The following is a 22,883-nucleotide window of genomic DNA, read 5'->3' on the forward strand; positions in this document are numbered from 1 at the left end:
AAGAATAATATCATGGATATATTTGAACCCTTGTTTTGCTGCACGCACAGGTATCTTGGGCAGGTGGGCCTGGGTACTGACATATCTACCGAAGGCATGTTTGAACAACGTGGCCGCAAACGTCCACATTGATCAAGAGGAGCACCTTAGGGGCATTCGTATGACGTTTGGAGGGCTGCTGAAGGGGGCGTGGCAGTGGAGAGCGCGATCGATAGGGACCCTTAATTCAATCCGGACAAAATACTGTGAGAATCTGGCCAATAGATCAGAACAGGCACAAGCAAGCAAGACCAGCGGACATTCGCTTCCACACTCCAAACACAAGGGCACCGTTTGATGCAGACACTGCGCAGCACTTTTTCTTCCCCGAGACGTGAGCTACTGCTAATGCGCAATCTGTTTCCCAATTCGTAAAACAAGTTGTTTTTTGCCCAACTAACAAAACTTTTACAAAGTTGAACAAATTAAAACGGCCTTGGTTAATCTTAGGCAGTTTCTCTAAAATGCTCACCGGTTAGTGATGAGATCAAACGAGTTGACATTAAATTCATTTGAATTCCAGGCCATCGCGCTGCGTTGGTCTAGAAAAGCTGACCCACTTTGGTGTGGCGTGGGGAAAGTTAAGGCATCAACACTTCAAAACAAAGCAGGGGAACCAAAGCAAGGTGTAAACTGTTGAGCGCGTGCGCAGTGGTTGGCACAGCCTAAATTCAGTCAACGTGGACAGACTCGCCTGGCGCTTGCAATCACACTTGCCTGCCTGTTTGTGTCTCCATGAAAACCGCGGACAACAGCCACTATTACATCACAGTCTTGTCTCATAAATGTGGTTATACATAGAGTCCATATCATCACACTCACTGGTAAAAAAAAAAAAAAACTCAGAACAAGCTGTCAATGTTTGTGGGAGGTGGGGACAGACTGACTATGTGGGCTCTTTAAAAAGGTGGTGATTTGGGGGGGGGGGGGCACTGGGTTTACTTTGGTTCTCAGGTGAGACGTTCCGCTGCTTTGTGCAAGGGCGCAGAGTTCAGCTTAGATCGACCACAAAATTATCATCAGGGATATTATAAAAATCAACAGTGCAGACGATGGTTCTCAATCGGTAACGGGCAATATTTACTTACGTACATTAACGGTGAAAGTGTCTAAAGATGCCATATAAAGGTGAGGAAAATCGCAATTATTACAGTTCAAATCTCTAGGTTGGCTAAGCGTATTTCCGTACTAACTGAAGCAATGGTAGAAGGATTAGAAGATGTAGTAACATTAAAATAGTAAGAAAAACACATTTTGCACAACTGAATTTAACAGGTTTTTTTTCAGATTTTTTTTTTCAAACTCTGGCTAGATACATACAGAAACTGATTATTAACGTTAATATAACCTTTACTGTTAGTTGGGTTGATTAAGGGGCGGGGCAGCCTAGAGAGAAAAGAGAAAGGCGGCCAATACAAATCATCCTAGGGCTACAGGACAAGCGAGGAGGTGTGGGGAGGGCAAAACAGAGAAATTCAGGACAGTTTTTATCATTGTGTGCGTGTGTGTGTGTGTGTGTGTGTGCGCGCGCGAGCTCGGTAACCGTCACAAGTGACAGCGTCATCCCCACAAAGCAATCACTGTCTATCTTAAAGTTGGACAATAAAACCTTGGTGGAACTGAAAGATCAAAATGAAAAGATCATTCTTCATCAAAATGAATTGTTTCCAAACTGAACAAGAGCGCATTTGTCTCTTAAAAGACCTTAAGGGTCAGCAGTAACAATACTATCAAGCTGAGAGAACCCTAAGACCCTAAAAAAAAGCCCCCCAAAAAGCAGATTTTAAATTTAAGCACGTGAGCACTTATGCAACAACATTGTATTGTTTTAAAATTCCATATCATGGAACAGTGAGACCAAGTCTTGTTGCTTCATGGGGACCAAAGTGTGTGTGTGTGTGTGTGCTGAGAAAGATAAGCAAAGCACAGAAAAAGAAGTGTCAATAAAAGAGGGGACAACGTGTCAAAGCAGAGGAATGCAGAGGGGGTTGGGTTAGCAAGAGAAAAAAAAAAAGAAAAGAGTCTCTAATCAAATCTCTATCCAACGAAATCAGACGAGGACAAAAGAGGAACACTACATAATGTTTCGTGTTGCTGTTTGATCCATCCTAGCTACTGTGTAACTCAGGGTTGTTTAACATCTACATATGTATGTGTGTGTATGTTGCGTGTGCCTACCCGGAACGTGTGTATATTTCATGTGTCCGTATTCCGAGTCAGTGGAACAAGTTTTCAAATGATCTCAGATGAACTGACAAGCACTCCACTTGCTAGCGAAACGGCACAAATTCATTATGGCAGCACAAAAGCACACACAATGCTTCCGGTAAAAAACACAACTGAAAATCTGTTTGTCCGACCTGCGTGTACATGTGTGTGTGTGTGTGTGTGTGTGTGTGTGTGTGTGTGTGCACTAGTGGCGAGCAAATCGGTAGAGGGCATGGTATAACAGCTCACTCTCTGGCTCGTGGCAGAAAGGCTGTCGTAGAACATGTCATGTACTATTTAAATACATGTCCTAAAGTCCAAATAGGTGCAAGCGGTAAAGTAGGAGATTCCCCGGCAATGTCGCCGTGGAGCGTTTCGGCCAGCTGAGCTATATTTTCTCTAGCGTAGCCGTGATGTCTGGGTGTTTAAATCCACTGATGTGGGCGCCCATGAAGGCGTTGCCGAGGCGACGCGACGAGCACGGCGGCGTCTGACTGAAATGGTCGTGTTGGTAACGAGGGGGACGTCTGACGCGACGACATTGACACAAACACTCAGGTTTTGTTTCCTTCAAAACGGCATTCCTGCATGTCAATTTTGCGGCGCGCAAAAGAGCGCAAGTCATCAACGTAGTATGAAAATAAGGTGCATTCTCGTTGACTTGCTTTTTAGTCTGATTGAGCACACGCGGATGCTCTCGGTTGGATGTCGACTGCTTTCAAATGCGCAGTTGTGTACGTGGAACTTGTATTTCCGTTATGGTACGAAAGCTACTGTTGGGGACATAGGTGTCCAAACAAACTCAAGTGCTGCAGCCAAATATTTGGCTAGCACAGTTTCCCCAAGGTGAGCGGGACACTCGGGCAGGGGGGCGCGTTGCCGCCCACTCTGCCTTGGCCTTGCCCCTCTTGGGCAGGAAAGTGCATGCTGTTGGTCTAAAGTGACACGCTGGAGCTCTCAGCGTTTCTCAACGGCAACCTGAGGGCGGCACGCCCCTCTTACGTCGCTGGGCTAAGCGCGCTCAAATACACTTTGGACATGACTTTTTTGAAAGTGACAAGGAGACTTGGGCGTCCTTCAAAAGTTCTTTGGAGAACGTTTGAGGCCGTTGCTTGGAAACGTCCATTATCTGCTAAGCAGCGGTCTTTTTTTTTTTTTTCCTATACTTTTTTTTGGCCTGGAACTCTGAAAAGGTGTTTGACTTGTCGCCCACCTGGCAGAGGACCGTCCAGTGTGGTTTGACATCTGGAAAACAAAGTGCCTCTTTGTCTGGAACCACTCTGTACACATTCTGACGTCTCGCAAATAGATCTCTACCTTTACATGTACTTCTCTGTCATCATTAACATTTACTTAAGATGCACGCACCCCACATATGTTCAATTAATAACTATCAGGGGCTTTTTTAAAAAAAAAAACAAAAACATTTAAATACAACATCAAGTGCTTATGTTGGGATAGTACAATCAAAGCTTTTGGAGGAAGGGGCAGGAGGCCGGGGGAATATAATATAATAATGCACTTTCTTTTGGAGAAGCGGGGGGAAACCTTGCATACTTTAAGGATTAAGGTGCGTAAATTTGTGGGATTTCTTAGCACAGCTAAGCGCCAGGCTATGCTACATAGGTCAAAGGAAAAGAGCCTCCACCCATTGAGAGAGGAGCTCAGGAATATTTGAGCTTTTCTTGCACGTTGGACACACGGGTGTTTGATTGCGTCGCCCTAAGTCAAGCCTTACGTAAGACGGCAAATGCGAAGCGCACAGACACGCGCCTAGCCAATGTGGCGAGCAGGCTCCACGGGCCGTAACCGTGGAAACCGCATCCTGTCACCAGCAACCTCTGTGTGCAGAGGTTCCAACAGAAAAACGTCGTGGACATACTGGAGAGGGGACTCGCCTACGTGGCAGCGGTCGTGATGGGGCGGAACTTCTTTGATTTTGTGTGCGGGGGAGGGCGGGGGTATTTTTGGAAGGTGGGGTGCTTACAGACTCGTGGAGCTAATCACTCTCCCAAAAGAAAGAAAAAAAACAAACAAAAATAAAAACTTAAAAGCACATGAGAACTAAAAATGGGCTTTAACTGTTTGGACGCATGATACGGAGCAGCAGAGCATACGAGACGGACGCACGCAGCTGCTCGTTGCTTCGTGTGATGACGTCCCAGTTAGCGGGCGGGGCTACAAAGACGGGGAAAGGCAGTCAAACACAAACTCTCTCCGGGGACGCCGCGCAAGCGTGCGTCCGTCACTCCTCTTTCTTTAGCGCTCCGTCCGACGGGCAGTCGTCAAGGCAACAGGGGACCTCGGCTTGCACCCCCTCTGATTGGTTGTCTCTGCTGGCTAAGGCACACGGAATTGGCTGGGCCAGGGGGGCCAGCTCCAAGGGCTGCCCCACGGCTGCTGAGCTGCCATTCAGCTGCCGAGTCACCGCCTCTGGCGCCGAGCTTGCCTCCTCTGAGGACTTGGTGGGACTGTCGGATGGAGGGGGCGACGACGTCTGCCAGTCGGGAAGTAAGGAAAGGAGGAGTTAAGAACACGTCGCAATATCCTGAGCTTCCTTCTTCGGCTCTCTGGCCGACTACAAAAGTGGCCATACCTGTGTTCTGTTGGCGGTGGCTTTTTTCCCTCCCTTTAGCTTTGCTGGGATTTCTTTACCCCTCCTGTGGTGAGCACACAGACAAGACTTTAGCACAGGGCTGTCAGACGGCCACATTTTGCTCTCAAGTGGGCCTCGCCCACAACACCAAGGTCACATATTTTCAAAGTGCTGTACTTTCTGAAAGTACTCACATTAACTACTAGCCAGTTGCAAAAAAAATGAGCAATGGAGCTGAAAACCTGTTGACTGGCATTTTGCAAAACGCTAGTCTTCAATTATTTCTACAAGGAAGTGTTCATTTTCACACACCTGCAGTGACAGAGCAGCATTTTCTATAAAGTAGGCTGGCATTGCTGGTCAAACTCTGCATTTTTGTCTTCACAAGTGCTTAATTATTAGGCCTCACATCCTGACTAACAGCCAATCTCATATAGTCATTTCAGTGGTTGTCATGGTGACCTCCAATGGAGCGAAATGGGAAAAAAATGGTACTTTTACAGAAAAATTACAATGACTCTACCTCCACGAGCCAGATCGAAAGCCACCCAATGATAGGCGGGTTCCGATCTATGGGCATCAGGTAATGCCAGAGGTCCACACCTTACCAAAAAATTGCACCAATCATGTCCATGAAGCACACGCGTTCAGTACAAAGCTATGCATCATCACACCAGGAGGTTTTGCATTCAGAGGCATTATTCTGTCCTGAACACCAGCGTAGAGAAAGTATACTGTTTTAATATAGAAAATGTTCACAAAGCCAACTTTTGGAAAGAGGACTCTACTTTGCCACAAACATGAAAGACTCGACCGATTCTTTCCATTGAATTTAATGAAATGAACAATTACACAGTTTTCAAGAGAGCCACACTCACCCTTTCCCAGCTCCCACTGAGACCACTTGCATGTTGAACCCCCCTCTGCCGCGAATGGGTTTGTTCCCAGCCCACTGGCCAACAACCATGCCGGCAATCTCCAACTTTCCTCCCTGTGGGGGGATTGACTGGATTCCTGGGGAGGAATAAACACATTCAGAGAACAAATGACGACAAGGCCTCTTTGCCTTGCTGGGCGAGTGGGAACAAAATGCGCCGGATGAGCGTACCTGGGAAGGCTCTGGGTCTGTGCTGGGCAGGGTGATGTGGATGATGTGGGTGATGAGGCGGCATGCCGCCTATGGGCCGAGATGGGTAGAGAGGTGGCATGGGGTAGAAAGGCGGCACCATGGCGGGCGGCAAGAAGGCAGGGGGCGGAAGAGGGGGAGGCGGCGGTGGAGGACGAGATAGATTGATGCCTTCAAGTATAGCCTGACGCATCTTCTCCACCTTGGACACCAGCTCCTCCTGCCAAGTACAACGCGGATAAATGCACGTTCCCAGGCGTCTCCAGACAGGCTGGCGAGAATTGCTCCACATAGACCGGGTTGGACCGGGAAGCTACCTGGCCTTCGCACATGTCTAGCAGGGCCGCCCGGTCACGTGCGACACGGGCCAGTTTGCTCTGGAACAGTTTGCCGTCAAAAAAGCCCCAGGGACAGCAGTGTTCCCAGGGCAAGGGCTGGCCGCACACGTCGTTGATGAAGAGCGCCGTGTCCACGCCGGCCATGAAGAGCGCGGCCAGCTGCACGCCACGGGCGTCCACCTTCTCCACCTGAAAGCCCAATTCATGAAATAAAGTGCAGGGATGCATACAAGGGAAGCTGGCGCCATACCTTGAGCTCCTGGAGCTGGTCCGGTTCATAGAGCTGGTTGGAAACGGCTTGGGCCAAAAAGGCATCCAGCTCATTTCTCTGGAGGATCCTTCCTCCAGGCCACTGCATCATATACCTGCGCAACAAGGACATCACAAATTGCAATCATTGCGGACCTATTATTGCTTCTGCTACACCCTAGTTTGCTGCAATTAGCCATGTTTTAAAAGTTGTATGTAAAAACTGGTTATTGAGCTGGCACATAGTCAGAGATATCATCATATCATATAAATACTGCTGAACAATTGTTGCGTCTGCTTCCGACACTACCAGCATGCGGCTTGGAATGATGGCGTCGCGCTAAAGGTGTGCGTTATGACCAAAGATAATCTTGACTTTCCTCAATTATTACGGACGATCACGATTTTAATCAAAGAATAAAACACAACAAACATTTACTTAAAGGGTTTGACTTGTTAAAAAAAAGAATCCTGTGAAAAATTCTCAAGACAAAAAAAATGAATTGTGATTTAGAATCAGGTTTAACGTAATCTTCAGATTTATAGCCTGTGCGCAACAAACTTAAAATGTTAGTCATTGCCATTCAGCAGTAAAAAGTTATTTTGTCTGTAATTATTTTGAAAACTAAATTATTTTTAAACATACAGTTTATACTTCTAAAAACAGGGTAACGACCAATCATGGCTCACCTGTTGGTCCTGTGAAATTCATAATCTAAACTGTGATTGGTCATTACCAGAGCCTTCAGCACATGTGCCATTTTCAGTCAACTGCATGGTAAATGTGCTTTTAAAAGTATTGATTGTACGTGATAAATACTTATTAAAGCATTCAGTGCAAAAGGTGTAATTTTATGCTTTTAAGAGTCCAGACATGCAATCCCAGGTACTTTTTTTCAAATATGTTCAAATATTATGCTAAAGGATGGTCTGAAAATGGATGACACTAAAATATTTTGACAAAATATAAACTTTTTACTGCTTAAAATGGCTAACTAAATGGACTGTCCCCTTTAATGTCAGAACAAAGTAGCAAATACCAATTGTAAAAATCTAGAATTTCGCCACTTTTACGAAATCTCAATTTCACAATTAAGTTAATTTTTAAGTCTTTGTTTTTTTAAACAGACAGATTAAGCTCAATCATTTGATATAATGCCTAACCTAACATTGCACATTCAATATGTTTTGAATTCTTAGAGGCTTGTTTTATTTTTTTAACCCTTTGTCCTGGCCTTCCCCAAAAAGACTGAGGGGGAAAGAGGCAGAAAAAAAATAGGGTTAAAAGGAAAGATCAGGTCTTAAGTCATTAAATATGCATTTTTCTTTTTTTTTATTTGTATTTTTTTTAAACAATTGCGACAGCATATCAAGGGGACAGTCAATCAATCCATTTTCTATAGCAGCTTATCCTCATTTGAAAATGGGAGAAAAAAAATCATCCGTGAATCAATTTTCTACAGCTGATTATCCACACAAGGGTCGCAGGCTTGCTGGTTCTTATCCCAGCTGACTTCAGGCAGTAAGCGGGGGACACCCTGAACTGGTTGCCAGCCAATGGCAAGGGACACCGAGACGAACAACCATTCACGCACCCAGTCACACCTAAGGACAATTTAGTGTGTCCAACAGAAAAATCACAGATGTGAAAATCTTCCCGTGTGTAGGGATAGGGCCACTAAGAAAATGTCGGCCACCATCGAAAGACCTCACGCTGCAGCTTGGACACTGCTTGTTTAAAGGTTCCAAAGCAGAATGCGCGGCCTTCCTACCTGAGCACGCAGCACATGAGCAGCAGATGCTGCGGGACCTGCGCCGGGTTGAGGAGGGCTGGGCAGTCAGAGCGAAGGCAGGCCAGGAAGGCCCGGGTTCTCCTGGATCGGTCCTCACTGGCACGACCCAACCAGAGGCGGCGGAGGTTTGGGCAGGTCCATTCCCGGAAACACAGCGCCGGGACCAGTTCGGGAGTCAGCGCTGATTTTGCTTTACCGCTGCTCCACTCTTTGACTATCACTGGGGGAACTGAAACATTGCAACGGTGTTACTTACTGCCTGCTGGGAATGCTTTTCTTACACATTCACTGCAACATTTTAGAGCATAGGTGTGGAACTTCAGTCCTCGAGGGCTGATTTCCTGCATGTTTTCCATATTTTTCTGCCCAACACACCTGATTCAAATGATTAGCTTTATTAGCAAGATCTGCGGGAGCTTGGAAATGATCCTAATCATTTGAATCAAGTGTGTCTGAGGCAGACGGTTCGAAAACATGCAGGAGATCGGCCCTCTGCGATTCGAGTTCATCACCTGTGTTTCAGAGCATTTAGACTTTTATCAAGACCCATAGAACACACTATTAGTTTAGCAGGCAAAAAAATTTGATCCCACTTTTCTGTTCTGTAGTTATCAATAGCAGTGAGAGTACATCCATACATCTCCAAACATAAAGAAGTCAATTATGTATTTAGACCACAGCAATGGCAATCATGGGCTCATTCAATCCCAAAGATATATACATATATATATATATATATATATATATATATATATATATATATATATATATATATATATATATATATTTTTTTTTTTTTAAGAGTACAGACATTTAAACCAAGGTACTTATTTATTCCCTGACAAATTTTTATGAATTTTTGGCTCCAGGAGGTATATAAATGGCGACGGTGAAGACGAATGCTATTACGTACAAACGTCATCAATTACTTTCTGTATTTGAGTGGTGAAATGATTACGTAGCCAAGTTATTTCAGCGATTCGTTTAATACCTGTCATTTTTACACCTTCCTTTAGCCAAACACTTGATATATGTGTGTGCCAGGACTCTCTCAAAAAAATATAATCAAATTAAAGTTATAATTAAATAAAAGTGGGATTGACTGTTTTCAATTGTGACAATTTCTCATTGGCTCTTGGGAAATCAGATGCACGAAAATCATAGCAGAAACCTGGCTATGTTCATACTGCAGGCTATGATCCCCAAGCTGAATTCCACTTTGTTATGTAGTCCTTGATATTCTAGAATCAAATTTGTAAATGCGCTGTGATAAGTGGCGGCCATCATTGTGGAATTAAAAATGTGTTAGAAGAGGGGTTTCCCGAAGAAGGCAACATGTAGAACATTGAGAAACAATGATGTTATACTGTTTGACTGTAAGTTTCTTGACCAGATTCCTTAAAGGTGATTTCACATAAAAACATCTTTCGCAATGGCCATTCTTTCTAATGCAAAAATATTCTCAGGTGTTCAAAATTCTTGGTTCATTGTATTGAAGTTGAAGTGGCCATTTGTAATGTGAATAGAATTGTGATACAAGAAGGAAATCTGGTGCCTCCTTAACATTTGTGTCAATTTTAAGTATTTTTTGGAACAGGAACCAACACTTTCTGTACTGAATAAGTTCACCTCATCACTCTTTGGCCAGTTTTGTACTTTTTTTGCTTTTGGCACCCAACATTAGATAAATTTATTTCTAGAAGCATGTAAAAGAAAAACACTTCATATACACAAAAGAAAATGGCAATTGTACGATTCACAGAGCCATGAAAAAAAAAAAACATCAGAAATGACCTGCAGTGTGAACATAGCCTTTGACACAACTTTGAAAATATGCCGTAGTTTGCCACCTCCGAATGCTTGACAATCCCAGCCCCAACCTTCCAAGGGAGCTCGCTTGCGGAGGGCAAGTCTTTCCAGGCGGCGCTGTGTTTCGGCCAAACTGAAGAGGACGCCGTAGGCGTACTGTCTGGCGGCGCGAAAGAGCAGTGAGGCAGGAGGCAGCTCTGCGTTACACTCGTCCTCGATACAAACGGGCATTTTCATCTCTCCCTATTGGTGAGAATAAGGCCAGCGTGGCAAACCGTTAAAATTGGAGTAAGGCAGGCCAAGGAAGTTGAAAGCCTATTAGGACTTCACCTTAGTCAAGATGTGGTAAATCTGCGGGTACATCAGCCCTCTTCTATGTCTGTGTTCGGCTACACGAAGAACCTCAGCGCTAACCTAAAACACAGTTTAGTTTGTCTCAGCGCTGTCAGGTCTCCCATGTCCCATGCCAAGGAGAAAAAAAAAAAAAAAAAAAAAAACACTTTTTGAGACCAACCTGAGGCAGCGGGGGTGTGGTTATATCCATGTGACTGCGAGTGGCCATAGATAGAAGTGACGGAATGCTTGAGCTGCTCCCGTTGCCTTGGGAACCGTCTCCGGTGGCTGAGCCCTCTCTTCCGCCAGGATCCTCCCAGCGCGAGGCCTTGTCTGTCAAATGGCTGCCACAATGGGTCCAGGTCAATACGTGCACAGTGGAATAATAATAAACAGTAAATGTGCAACAGAGTCGAAAACCACTTCGCTAGGCCAGCACTTCCATCTCCTCAGAAAGTACCAAATGCTTTAATCGCAAAATATGCCAAGTCAAAATTGGATTTTAACGATTTCTCGATTATGGAACTAGTTGTCGATAAATTGTGATAATTGATTAGTCGTCGATTGACGGAATAATACTGATAGCTCAATTTTATACTATGCAAAATCCCAGCAAAAGTACATGCTGCCAGTTGGCTAACTAAGTTGTTGTGGGGAGCAAATGTCATGGAGCAATTAAAAATGTCTGTCATATGGAAATTTTTTCTTGTGAAAGTAGAGACCTACAATGTACTGGCAATTTGCATGGTGGAAAGGATAAAGCTGCGTTTAACATAATAGGCCACCTTTAGTTATTAAAAAAATAAAAAAAAAAAGTTTGGATTCACTTTTATTCCCACGTCAACACATTCTTTATTTAGCAATGTGTGTTTCTTTAGCATTGAAAAAAAAAAATCGTGTCCATGATTATGGGATAAGGATAACGGAATTAACCTTTTGGAAGCGGACTTGCAGTTTGGGTCTTTGTTTTCCAAAGAAAAAGCAGACATTTGCAAGTGTTTTATCTGGATTCAATACAAAAGCTTATGAGTCTGCTTTAATCAAAGACAACACAAATACATACTGGTGAGGGACTGAAATCAGAGGATTTATACAGTTTTAAATTAAACAATGGCTCTAAACGATGACTCAATTATTAATTTTCAATTGATTTTATCATCGTTGAGTTGTTGATCAAGTTTTACTTGATACCTTACTTTGCATTGTTGTCGTTGGGTTCGTCTCCATCTGATGATGAGGAAGGCGATGGCGAAGGAGCCGACTGAGGGCCGGCGTGGTGATTGGGCAGTCGCCCTCCACCCTGAGAGGAATCATATGGCGCAGACCAATCAGAAAAGCCCATCTTCCCTGTGGGCGAATCGTTGCAGTCTTGGGACGGCGGCGGGTTCTGGAACAGGGGGTTGGAGCCAGGTCCAAAGGGAGCATTTGCAAAAGGCGTTTTGAAGCCGGCCACCTGGGGAGGAGGGAACTGATGGAGAGGACAGAAACAATGAAAGAAAAGCATTAGGCGGGAATAAAATTGCAATGTGAGAGTCCATTTTGGTGGGACAAAATGACAAATGGCTGAAATCATAATCTAACCTGCAAACAAAATCGCTTATTTGATGTCTTTTATGTCATAAAATGACGAAACAATTCAAGATTTACTCGGATTCCCAGTCCTAAAGTGCCTTAACTCCAATATAGTCGCGACAAGATTAAATCAAGGTCCACAAGTTTAAGTGGCAAATCCAACCAGTCAACATATTGACACACTTTTTGGGAGAGATCCTGTCATGTTGCAAGTAGGTGACTGAGATTCCCACAAAGTGGCTTGAAAGGACACACAACAGATGCAAGTATCTGGTACATGGAAATAAAAATAAGCAAATCACCCAAAAAAAAAAGAAGAAGAAGAAGAAAGAGGGCTACCTGATTTTTTCCAGGATGCATCGGTCCCATGTGGCCAGATGGTCCCCCAAATGGAGTGGGCCCAAAGCCAGGTACTGCATACACACACAGACTTATTAAGAATGGACACAAATAAACATTGTTGCTGTTGTTTGAACTAGTCCAGCCAAGGATGTCAGCCTAATCATATTGTGAGTAGCTCCAATAGACAGTATATTTCCAAAGAACTATCCTACAAGCAGGTCGGGGTGATCACAATTACTTATTCTTTCATACTGTCTAATCGCTCATCATATATTTTAGTAACATTTTTAGACTCCAAGTTTTAAAGCAGCTGTTCTGAAACTGTAATTTAACATACTAATTCATATTTTAAAACAAAATGAAAAACAAGAGCATATGTAGAATTTTTTTCTCAACTGTGTAGAAAAACAAAAAAGTACAATCACACGGTGAACTAGTTTACTATCTTGAGTGTTTTTGAAGTTATGCAAGACCTAAAATGAACAAATTGCCCCCAGGGAAATAATGACGAAACTTTCTAAAGTAAAGGTGATTATTTCCAAGACATGCTCCAATGGGTATGAGCATCATCGCTACGTGCGATCACGCATGATGCAATGATGACAGAATTGAGTGCTGCTTTGGTGTTCTGGCTGCACAGCTCATTAGCAGCTAATGTAAAGCATTTGCAAATGTAGGTGGTGCAGACTCAGTTGGCATTTAGAAGCTTTGCACACCCTCACATCACGTGGGAGATCAAACTTGTGCAAATGATTCCACAGGGTTGTTGTGACGGTTGTTTCGAGGGTGGCAGCCACTGACGGACCTTGAACACTGAGGTTTCACATTCTCCAAAAAGAGCCTCATCTTGGGAGCAGAGCCACAAGTCACGATTGACGTCTACATGGCCTCTAGCTTAGCCGTGCGTTTGCTTGCCGATTACATCTTACAATTGCTTTCTGCCTCTCTTACAACTTGCAAAAGCGATCAGATCAGGTCCAATGATTGGCCGCTGTTATGCATATTTCCATCTTTTCTGAATGAGTAAATATAGTATGCCTCCTGTTGATCACCATAAACAACCTGAAATTGATCACTTATCACAATATGGGCTGTGTGATATAATGATAGCGTTAAAACATAGGATATAATCAATCAACCTGATCAGGCGGACTTACAAATGAAGGCAGGAGGTCCCATGTTTGGTGATCGCGCTTTGGAGGCTGCAGAGAAATATTCCACAGCTTTCTTAAAGCGATCCACCTTGTCCTCCATGCGTGACTGCAAGGACAAACAGCACCATGTTAAACAACAACAAAATGCTTATTTGCCAGAAGCAAACATTCATAAGCCTTGCCAAGACTTTTACAAAACATAAGAACAGAAGGCTCCAGTATTCATGTTGCTTGTTTGGTGGAAAGAACAAAAAGCGGCGAAGTGGAACCCTTTGATAGCAACCACCACGAGAGCTGCTATAGTCGATTGCCATTCAGCCAAGACTAAAGTTTGCTAGGGACCAGGCCTGGCCCATATGGCCTTCAAAAGCAATTGCAGATTTGCTTTTCTCCTCACAAATACCGATACCAATCTTATCGCCCGCACCTACAGTGTTTTTCTTTATTCTCCTGATAGTAAAACGTGCTTTGAACTGGTTCTGTTTGTTTCCAGATTGTTGGCCCCAGCAGAAAATAACATTTAGGTAAATCGGCGAAAGAGGGAGCTAGGGTTATACTTGACCTATGCCTTCCTCTTTGACACCACTTGTTGGACGAGGTGCATCCTCTTTAGTTGCACTTTTTTTGTTTGTGTTGTGCTTTCGCTTGACGATATCATTGAAAGTAGCTAAAAAGTTGACCTTCCACCCAAATCCTTTCTTTCACAATGGGAAAATGTTTCAGCTCATGCAGCATTTTTTTTTTTGAGGGGAGGGGGGATGTTCACTTCCTAGTTAATTTATTTGGTGATGTTGGGGGGGGATGCTGAAAATGCAAATGGCTACATTGACTGCAAGTCAAAAAATATACAGGAGAAGAGCGTAAATTTAACTTGTCAAAGTAGGATTATGAGCAGCGGTACTCTATTTTCTGCATTATAAGGCCCACCTTCATTGAACGGTCTATTTTAAAGCACAAAGAATATACTGTAAGCTACAGTAGTGGCTGGGGTCATGTTATGCATCCACTAGATGGAGCTGCGCAAATAGGAATGTCAACAAAACAATCAGATAAGTCAAAGTTTTTTAATAGACAATCAAAAATTAAGAATAAGGATGATTTGTGGGAAATACTATCAAAGTCAAAGTCGCATGATGCAATGATGACAGAATTGAGTGCTGCTTTGGTGTTCTGGCTGCACAGCTCATTAGCAGCTAATGTAAAGCATTTGCAAATGTAGGTGGTGCAGACTCAGTTGGCATTTAGAAGCTTTGCACACCCTCACATCACGTGGGAGATCAAACTTGTGCAAATGATTCCACAGGGTTGTTGTGACGGTTGTTTCGAGGGTGGCAGCCACTGACGGACCTTGAACACTGAGGTTTCACATTCTCCAAAAAGAGCCTCATCTTGGGAGCAGAGCCACAAGTCACGATTGACGTCTACATGGCCTCTAGCTTAGCCGTGCGTTTGCTTGCCGATTACATCTTACAATTGCTTTCTGCCTCTCTTACAACTTGCAAAGGCGATCAGATCAGATCCAATGATTGGCCGCTGTTATGCATATTTCCATCTTTTCTGAACGAGTAAATATAGTATGCCTCCTGTTGATCACCATAAACAACCTGAAATTGATCACTATCTGAAAAAATGGGGAGAAATCCCTCTATTGCCCTAAAAAACTGTTTAGATCAATGCCAAGACTCCAATTAAATATTCTCCAATTAAATATTCAACAATTTTCTTCATTATAGCGATTACGTTATTTTATCGTCCCCCAAAAAATGAAAACTTCTGTGCCATGCATCGTATAACGTGCACCGTACTATAAGGCGCACTGTCAGCTTTTCAGAAAATTAAAGGCTTTTAGATGTGCCTTATAGTGCGGAAAATACCGTAATTAGATTGAAAAACAGTGTGTAGGATAACATTCCCATGATGGCTAAGTGTCAGGTATTTGGGCAGGCATTTGGATGGCGGCGACCCACCGGTGACTGTTTGAAGACATCTCTAGCGATGGCATCCAGGTTGCCAAGGTCCTTGATGGAGGATACATACTCCGACACAGCCTTGATGACCACTTCGCAGGGCGGGAGCACCAGCTGATGAGCTCGCACCTGACAGGGGGCAACAAGGCCATCATTCAAAAATGTGGATGGGATGAGACACAAATTACACGAGATGACATAACTCTTAAGATTGAGTCCACAAAACTAACCAATTAAATATTATTCAGTTTTCAAAATGTTCTTTATTTTTCCACTGAGCAAACAGCAGAACATTTTTTGCTTTAGTGTACAAAAAATAATTACAAAAGAAAGGCCAGCCTAATTTTTCAGCTATGGCTGAACTCTTTCCTAATGCCGAATAACAAAATGCATTCGGCTACTGTTAGCTGTGTGGTATGTAGGTATCTGTCTTTGTTACACCTTCCAATAATTTGCCATCATTTTCTTCAACTGAAAAAACGGAAATACCACCACTGGTGAATTGAAACAAATTGGAACATCCTGTATTCTTCCTGTACGGTTGAAGATATTGAGACTGTGTATTCATCAAATAAAATATTCTTTTATTTTGCTTGGTGAAAAACAAATATAAACACGAGACTAAATAACACAATTCCACTTAATTATGAATGACTATCATTATTTTTGATCATCAACATTTTAGTTAGATATATAATGATATTTTAGATCGTTTTCTCCCACGCATCCTGGTCGAGATGAAGTGAGGTCAGAACCACAAAACATATATTTGAGTCAGCCTGGATTGTTCAAGAGTACAAATGGGAACTGTCAGACTGTCAGCATCAAAACGGGCATAATCATCAACTGCTCACACCAGCAAAGTGTTGCTACCTAGCAGCTAATTTATGAGCGGCTACGCTGAACACTGGCAACAAGCACAGTACAATAAAATGCCAGCGTAATTAAGTCATTTTAAAGTAATAATAATAAAAGCCTTTGTGTCAAATTACAAACATTCTGGCTCATACATTATTTGGTCTGGCAATGTTTATTTTTAAGTCTCACCACAATTGGCATCGTTTTGCTACCAAGGCAATAAAAGGCAGTGCATTCTGCTGTGTACTCCATTTCCAAAACCCAGCCACAATAAATTGTTTATTTTAAAACCTGATCTTCTTCCGTGAATCCAATCACCTGAAAATTATGTTATCAACCGTCATTTCCAATCACTTGACCAGGACATACCCCTCTGGTAAACATTTTGCTAGTTTTTCAACATGATCACGTTACACTGTTACGAAGGCCAGAGGTGGGCTACCTTGAGAGATGCTAGTGGGTGTTCTGGTCCCAGCAGGCTCCAGTGGAAGGCAGCAAGGTCTTCATCAGGCAGAATATGATTCCCTAAGAAAAAAAACGCAGAAACGCTCGTGTGAATGGAGGAGTGAGTGTGCAGAAGCGCGCAGGCGGACGTGGGCCGCTCTTACCCAGCAAAGCGGCAAAGCAGGGCAGATGCTGAGTCTTGAGCCCCAGCTGCCTGGCAGCTTCAGACAACAGGTATTGGTGTGTGGTCAGATTTTTGCCGTTCCAGCTCAGTTTGAGCGCATGCGAGGAGAAATAGGCGGGCACATTGCACAGCGCAAACTCAGAATCCTGAGCAATCAGGCCGGCAAATCCGTAGTCCCTGTACAGAGACAGCACTTCCTGGTGATGATCCTCCAAAGTCTGTACAACCTGCAGAAAGAGCGGGCACAGTCATCAGAACATTTTCTGGTTACACATTTGCCAGCAGAGAGATGCCCAAAACTACCACTTGTGGGGGCTAAATTACTTTTTTCACAAAAAGTGTCAAAGGAGTACAAAGACTCTGAATGTTAGATTCAGTGCGACTGTAATAAGTCGGAGCCAGTTGCCCCAGACTTGTGAACTGCTTAAGGTGAAGCTTAATCCTGAGATGGTTACACACACGTTACGTGGTGTACACTATCTATTTGGAGCTCCTTAGTTGATCAGATGAAGTGCAGGTGAATGCCAAAATAGCTTAATAGCAATTTAGTTAGATGGCATAATCCAAACTGAGAAAACAAGGGATATCCTCTCCTTCAAAAGTGCTGATACAAAGAGACAAATATGACTGCCAAAAACTCAAAAGAAGCCCAACTCCCATCGCGACCACTGCTTCAAGGGCATTTCCACACTGAACAAGCAGTCTGCCATTAACATGTCCCATGATGACTTTCCTACTTCCAGTCAATTATGTTAAGCATTTAGTTGGTGCCAAGTGAAAATCTGACAATGTTTTGGAAAAATAAGACTTTTAAGATGTTCCCTGACTATAAGCAGCGAACCACAGGAAAACATCCAAACATCCGAAACTAATCACTTCAATGGATCGGGGTCGATCTTTCATTCTAGCCAAAAACAAAATCTACAATCCACAAACAACACCAGCAGCTAAACGACTACCATTTCAAATTTCACAAGAAACTCCAGAAAATTGCAAATATTGTTAAAAAAAAAATAGAATCAAGATCAATGAACTAATTAATCACACACCTCCACTTAACAATACTCGAACCTACATGTGAAATAGTTCAAATAAGCCAGTGTGTCATGCACTAAAAGCTTATAAATAGACATGCAGTGAGCAAATTTTCAACTATGTATTTCAAGTTCAGTGAGTTCAATGTTATGCAATTCAGAACCCACTAAGTAAATAGTTTGATTCTGACAAATACTGAGACTAATGAACTTGATGGGTAAATGTGTGAGAAATGCTCCTCTAGATACACTTACATACTGCATTACTGTGAGTGATTGAGGCTGTCGCTATTGAATATTTGTAGAATAGATCATCATTGTTGAAGATCATCTGAATTTGCACTACAGTTGATTGCAAAATGTTTTTTAGAACTTGTTTTAACAACCAATTACTGTATATTTGTATGTTTGGTAATGTTGAAAAAATTCCTAAAAGGAAATAAGCATTTGCGCAACCTCATATTTAGAGTGAAGTACATGCCGAGCTTCTGGAAGGTGGAGAGGTAATATGATGGCTACTTACTGATGCACACACTTCTTAGAATGCTCCACATCAATTACAGGTTGGTCACATGCCAAAGCTGCAAACTTTAAACTGTCTATCCCCTCCATAAATTGACAACTATTCAGTAAGTAAGTTTAAGTTAGGACTGGAAAGTCTGTCAGAAAATTGGGAAAAATGTTGACGATTGCATTGGGCAGAAATCCAGACTGCCGTTTGTTCCAAAACTCAAGGCAGTGCAAGTCAATTTACATCTACTCTGGACAGTCCAACCATTAACTGAGAATTCTTGAAAATGTTTCACTGCTGACAAACCTCTGCTAAATAAGATGGGTGAATATTTGTGCAGATCAACTTTCAGTATTGGACATTTTCAGTTTAGGAGCCACTCACTGTGCTGCTTCAAGTAGCAAAAAAGAAAAGTAGTCTGGAATTCTGCTGAATGAACGAAAGAAATACGAGAAATTTGAACAAATTGGGACAACACAAATTCTCTAACTATTCAGGAATTGTGGAAATAGCTGTGGTTGAAATTGACGAGTAGTCGATTTGTTGTGAGCAAGTTTTTTTTCGCCAGCAAAATCGCGGCAAAATGAAAAAAAAAGCGGACAGTAGGACGACAAAGTAGAGAGGGCTCACCCGCACTCGGAAGCGGAACATGGCCAGGCGGACGCAGTGGCTGAGGCAGGCCGGGGGCAGGAACCAAGCCCGGGGAGGCGGGGTGGCCTTCCCGCCGACGTGGTTGACGATGAGCTGCGCCGTCTGCCGCTGGCCCTGGGCTCGCCGCGCCCACTCGGGCCAGCGCTCCTTGCCCAGCGTGCCGTTGAACACCACCACTAGCTCCAGGCCGCCCTGGAACAGGCAGGCCTGCGACAGGGCGGCCAGGTAGCCCAGCATGGCGTTCCACTGGCCGCCGCACACCCAGTCCGTCTGGTAACCGCCGTATAGGCGCTGCAGGCCGGAGTCGGCGTCCACCAGGATCCTAGCGGGCGGGGGTGGGGGCGGGGGAGGCATGGCCCCGGGGTGGTGAGGGTGCGGGTGGTGCGGGTGCGGATGATGGTGCGGGTGCGGGGGCTGGCGGGCCGCGGTCCGGGCCAGCTTCAGCAGGTCCACGGGCACGGCGGCGCCCGGACAGCGCTTCTCCAAATACTCCTGAAAGCCCTGCACGCCCATGACGCTGGTGTTGAGCCTGTGCGTGTGTCCGGGAGCGGGCTCGGAATACGTTCGGTACGCCGTGGCTGGAACCGGATGAGTGGCGAGACCAGCTAGCTAACCGCGAGCTAACCGTCTGCCCGATGACAGTGACAAGTGGAGCGAGCGCTTTTCCGACACCCCCGAACGAGTCAAGCGAGCGATCATGCGCGATCGCCGCTTGATTGATGACGACTTACGCCCACCGCCCCAAAACAAAACTAAGCCGTAAAATAATACCAATGCCTTCCCCGATTCAGACGCGAGTGCGGAGCGCGGCGGCCATCGCTGTGGATTTCGCCGAGAGCCACAAGGCCAGTGGAGCTACAACGAACGACTCCGTCAATTTTCGGCTCACTCCATCCGCAACATCGCCAGCTCCCAAACACGCAGTAGCTCTCCGTGGCGTCCGAAAAGTGTCCGATGTCGACCCAAAATATGGAGATATGCTCACGGCGTGAGATGGATGAGATACTGCGCACTAGTTAGCAGGGCTGGACGGCCACTTCGCGGACATGTTGAAGCGAGCGGCTAGCGCGACTCTTTCAACGGGCAGCCACGGGATACGCCACGCAGTCAGCGCGACAACGGCTTCAAATTCAGCATTTGGGTGGCCCGCGTTGAAATACCGAGTGCGATAAACGCCGTAGTCCGGGTCCGCTGGATTTGCCAAGTGTGTACGTGTGTGCGCGCGAGCGAGCGCGGGCGCGCGCGTGTGAATGTGGCTAGCTGCTGGCAGGGTCCCCGGCGTGATTTTGACGCGTCAACTCCCCACACAAGTCCGGGGCGGAACCGAGGAGGAATGGGATGGATGTTTGGCGGAATAAAAGAAAAGAAAGTAAAAGAAAAGAAAGTGAAAAGCCCGATGGTGCCTCCCTCGCTGTCGTCCACGCTCACGGCTCCATGTTGTGGAGGAGAAGCTCACTTCCAAGCGACAGCGGCCATCTTGCGACTTCCTCGCGGCCCAGCCGAGTGGGAGAGAAGGCGGAGAAAAAGTGGAGGAGGCGCCACCGTGGGGCTTTATGGGAAATTAAGTGCCAAGCCCACGTTGCTGCCCTTTCGGAACACGGAATGGCAAGCAACGAGAACTACAAGTACCGGCGTCGCGATAGCGGACGTTTGGTCCGGACTCGTCAAGCCAAGAGGCGATTTCTCCAAAAAGTGCTCAAAGTCATAATGAAGTGAGCAAACGCCGTTTGTTACGGCATCAAACTGCGCTCCGCATTCGACAAGCATCTTTGCAACTTGCGATTCATTAGTTGCCATTTTACCGATGCTGGTCGGATAATGCGAATGCTCTGATATCGTAAACATTTAGACGAGATTAAAGCGGTTGGCTGAGTGTTGGTTTCAGCCGCGAAATCACTAAAATGCCGCACAGTCGAGCTTCGGTGGTGCTGTGTAACAGGTTGGATGGCTCACTTCCGTCCATGTTGGCGTGTTTGTCACCCCCCTTCGGTCATGACCGGCACTACTATTTCCGACGCTGAAAAAGAGAGCCATTCACGTCATTTTCTGAACACCACAAACAAGCCACCCTGAATAGATACATTATTGTTCCTGCTTGGCTTGCATCACTTACAATCACGCAATATTTAATTTCTGCATTCACCGCGTGTTGGGGCAAATAGACAACAATAGATTATGGTTAAAGAGGTTCATATTGTCACTTTTCAGCCCTCTTCTGCTTAGCTGTTGGATGAACTTCGTGAAGAATGGAGTGCTAAACATTACGCCCCATCATATTTTTTGTCACCTTGTAGCAAATCTACTCAAGCGTATTGCCGAGTGTTAAGTTATGTCACGAAATCACTATGCAAATTCTATCTAAAAACAAAAATATTTTCAATAAACGAGCCACTTTGACCAACGTGAAACTTTAAATTATAAATGTTTCACTGTCGGTGTAGGGTTAATTAACCGTTGTATTTTATTAGTTTTGCGCAATTCTTCTTCTTTTTTCAATAAAGCATTAGATATACAACCCCAACTGTGGGACATAGCGCTTACTACTGGACAGGTTATATAAAGCATTCATGGCAGCAGGCTCTCACACTGTGACGTCCCTCACCTGGGGTGGCACCTCTGGACCTGTAATCTCATTTCATGAGATCTGGTCCATGGGGTGCCGTGCTTTAAATCAATGAAGGCTTTATTCATTAGTTTTACCATTCCCAGTGATATGCCTTATACCCGTCTAATCTTTTTTGATGGCCCTGATACTGGATATTTGATTGTCTGCCTCATCTTGTGCTTTATCTGCCATGTTATGTCATCAGCAGGGCCACCCTTAGCTACTCATGAGCCCTGGGGATAACCATAAAATAAAGAACCCTTGGAAGGAGGGGGCATAGTTTGAATTTGGATGATACCGGTTCAGATTCTGGTTCTTCGATTCCATTCCAGTTCTTCACGATTTGTGATTTAGATTGTTTTTAAAAAATGAAATAAATTAAGCTAACCAGAATTATTTTTAGCTTTATGAGCTGGTGCTGTGGAAAAGTGATTTACAGTAAGTTGCAGAATATTGTGAAACAGACTTTCTGATAGGCCCTCTTGGCTTCACAGATTCACCTGCAAAATAACAAATTGGAATTTTGTTTTTTTAAATATGGCAGGTCCTCGATGACTGTTGGCAAGACCTAATGTGTAAAACGCAACCATTAAACATTTTGTGTAATGCTTAAAATATCTGACTATGGGAAATTAGAGAGCATTATATTGGAGTTGCAAAGGCAAAGAAAATTGAGTAGACACAAGCGTCAGTAGTACACAGTCAGTCTTAGTACCCCTCATCAAAGATTTGCATACACAAGATAAACTGTAGTTTCAAAATAGCCTTTAATATGTCATAAATTTAGGATATAAAATAGAACGTTATTTCGATCAGTCACTCAAACAGATGCTAGCTGCGGCATGGAATTACACAAACAAAAAAACAGCAACCGTGTTTCACCTCTCCCATTGTTATTGTCCCCTCTGTTTTTTTCTTCCCTCCGTGCTTAGATTGGTTGAGTAATTTTGACCTGTTCATCCACTTCTCTCGGGTCATACAAATAGAATTTCCCCACACCCCACTGAGAGGGAACAGGAATATTTGGTATTATCATTTGTCCTCATATTAATGGGCGTAACTTTATATTC

The 22,883-nt window shown here is 44.2% G+C and overlaps 1 protein-coding gene across 1 annotated transcript; it reads right to left on the reverse strand.

Moving 5' to 3' along the window:
• Positions 1-1,535: 1,535 nt before the first annotated feature.
• On the reverse strand, positions 1,536-20,722 carry fam120c (family with sequence similarity 120 member C). The gene is made up of 17 exons (XM_088407488.1): positions 19,188-20,722; positions 16,993-17,239; positions 16,827-16,909; positions 15,527-15,655; positions 13,563-13,665; positions 12,403-12,476; positions 11,688-11,959; positions 10,673-10,835; positions 10,489-10,572; positions 10,200-10,401; positions 8,329-8,578; positions 6,558-6,672; positions 6,287-6,496; positions 5,952-6,189; positions 5,722-5,857; positions 4,844-4,907; positions 1,536-4,744 (listed from the first exon to the last, which is right to left on the reverse strand). The coding sequence occupies exons 1-17, from the start codon at positions 19,719-19,721 to the stop codon at positions 4,493-4,495; spliced, it is 3,156 nt and encodes a 1,051-aa protein (XP_088263614.1). The 5' UTR covers positions 19,722-20,722; the 3' UTR covers positions 1,536-4,492.
• Positions 20,723-22,883: the final 2,161 nt, after the last annotated feature.

This window comes from Hippichthys cyanospilos, chromosome 2, assembly GCF_059441005.1.
Source record: "Hippichthys cyanospilos isolate Australia breed blue-spotted pipefish chromosome 2, RoL_Hcya_1.0, whole genome shotgun sequence".
Classification (NCBI taxonomy): domain Eukaryota; kingdom Metazoa; phylum Chordata; class Actinopteri; order Syngnathiformes; family Syngnathidae; genus Hippichthys; species Hippichthys cyanospilos.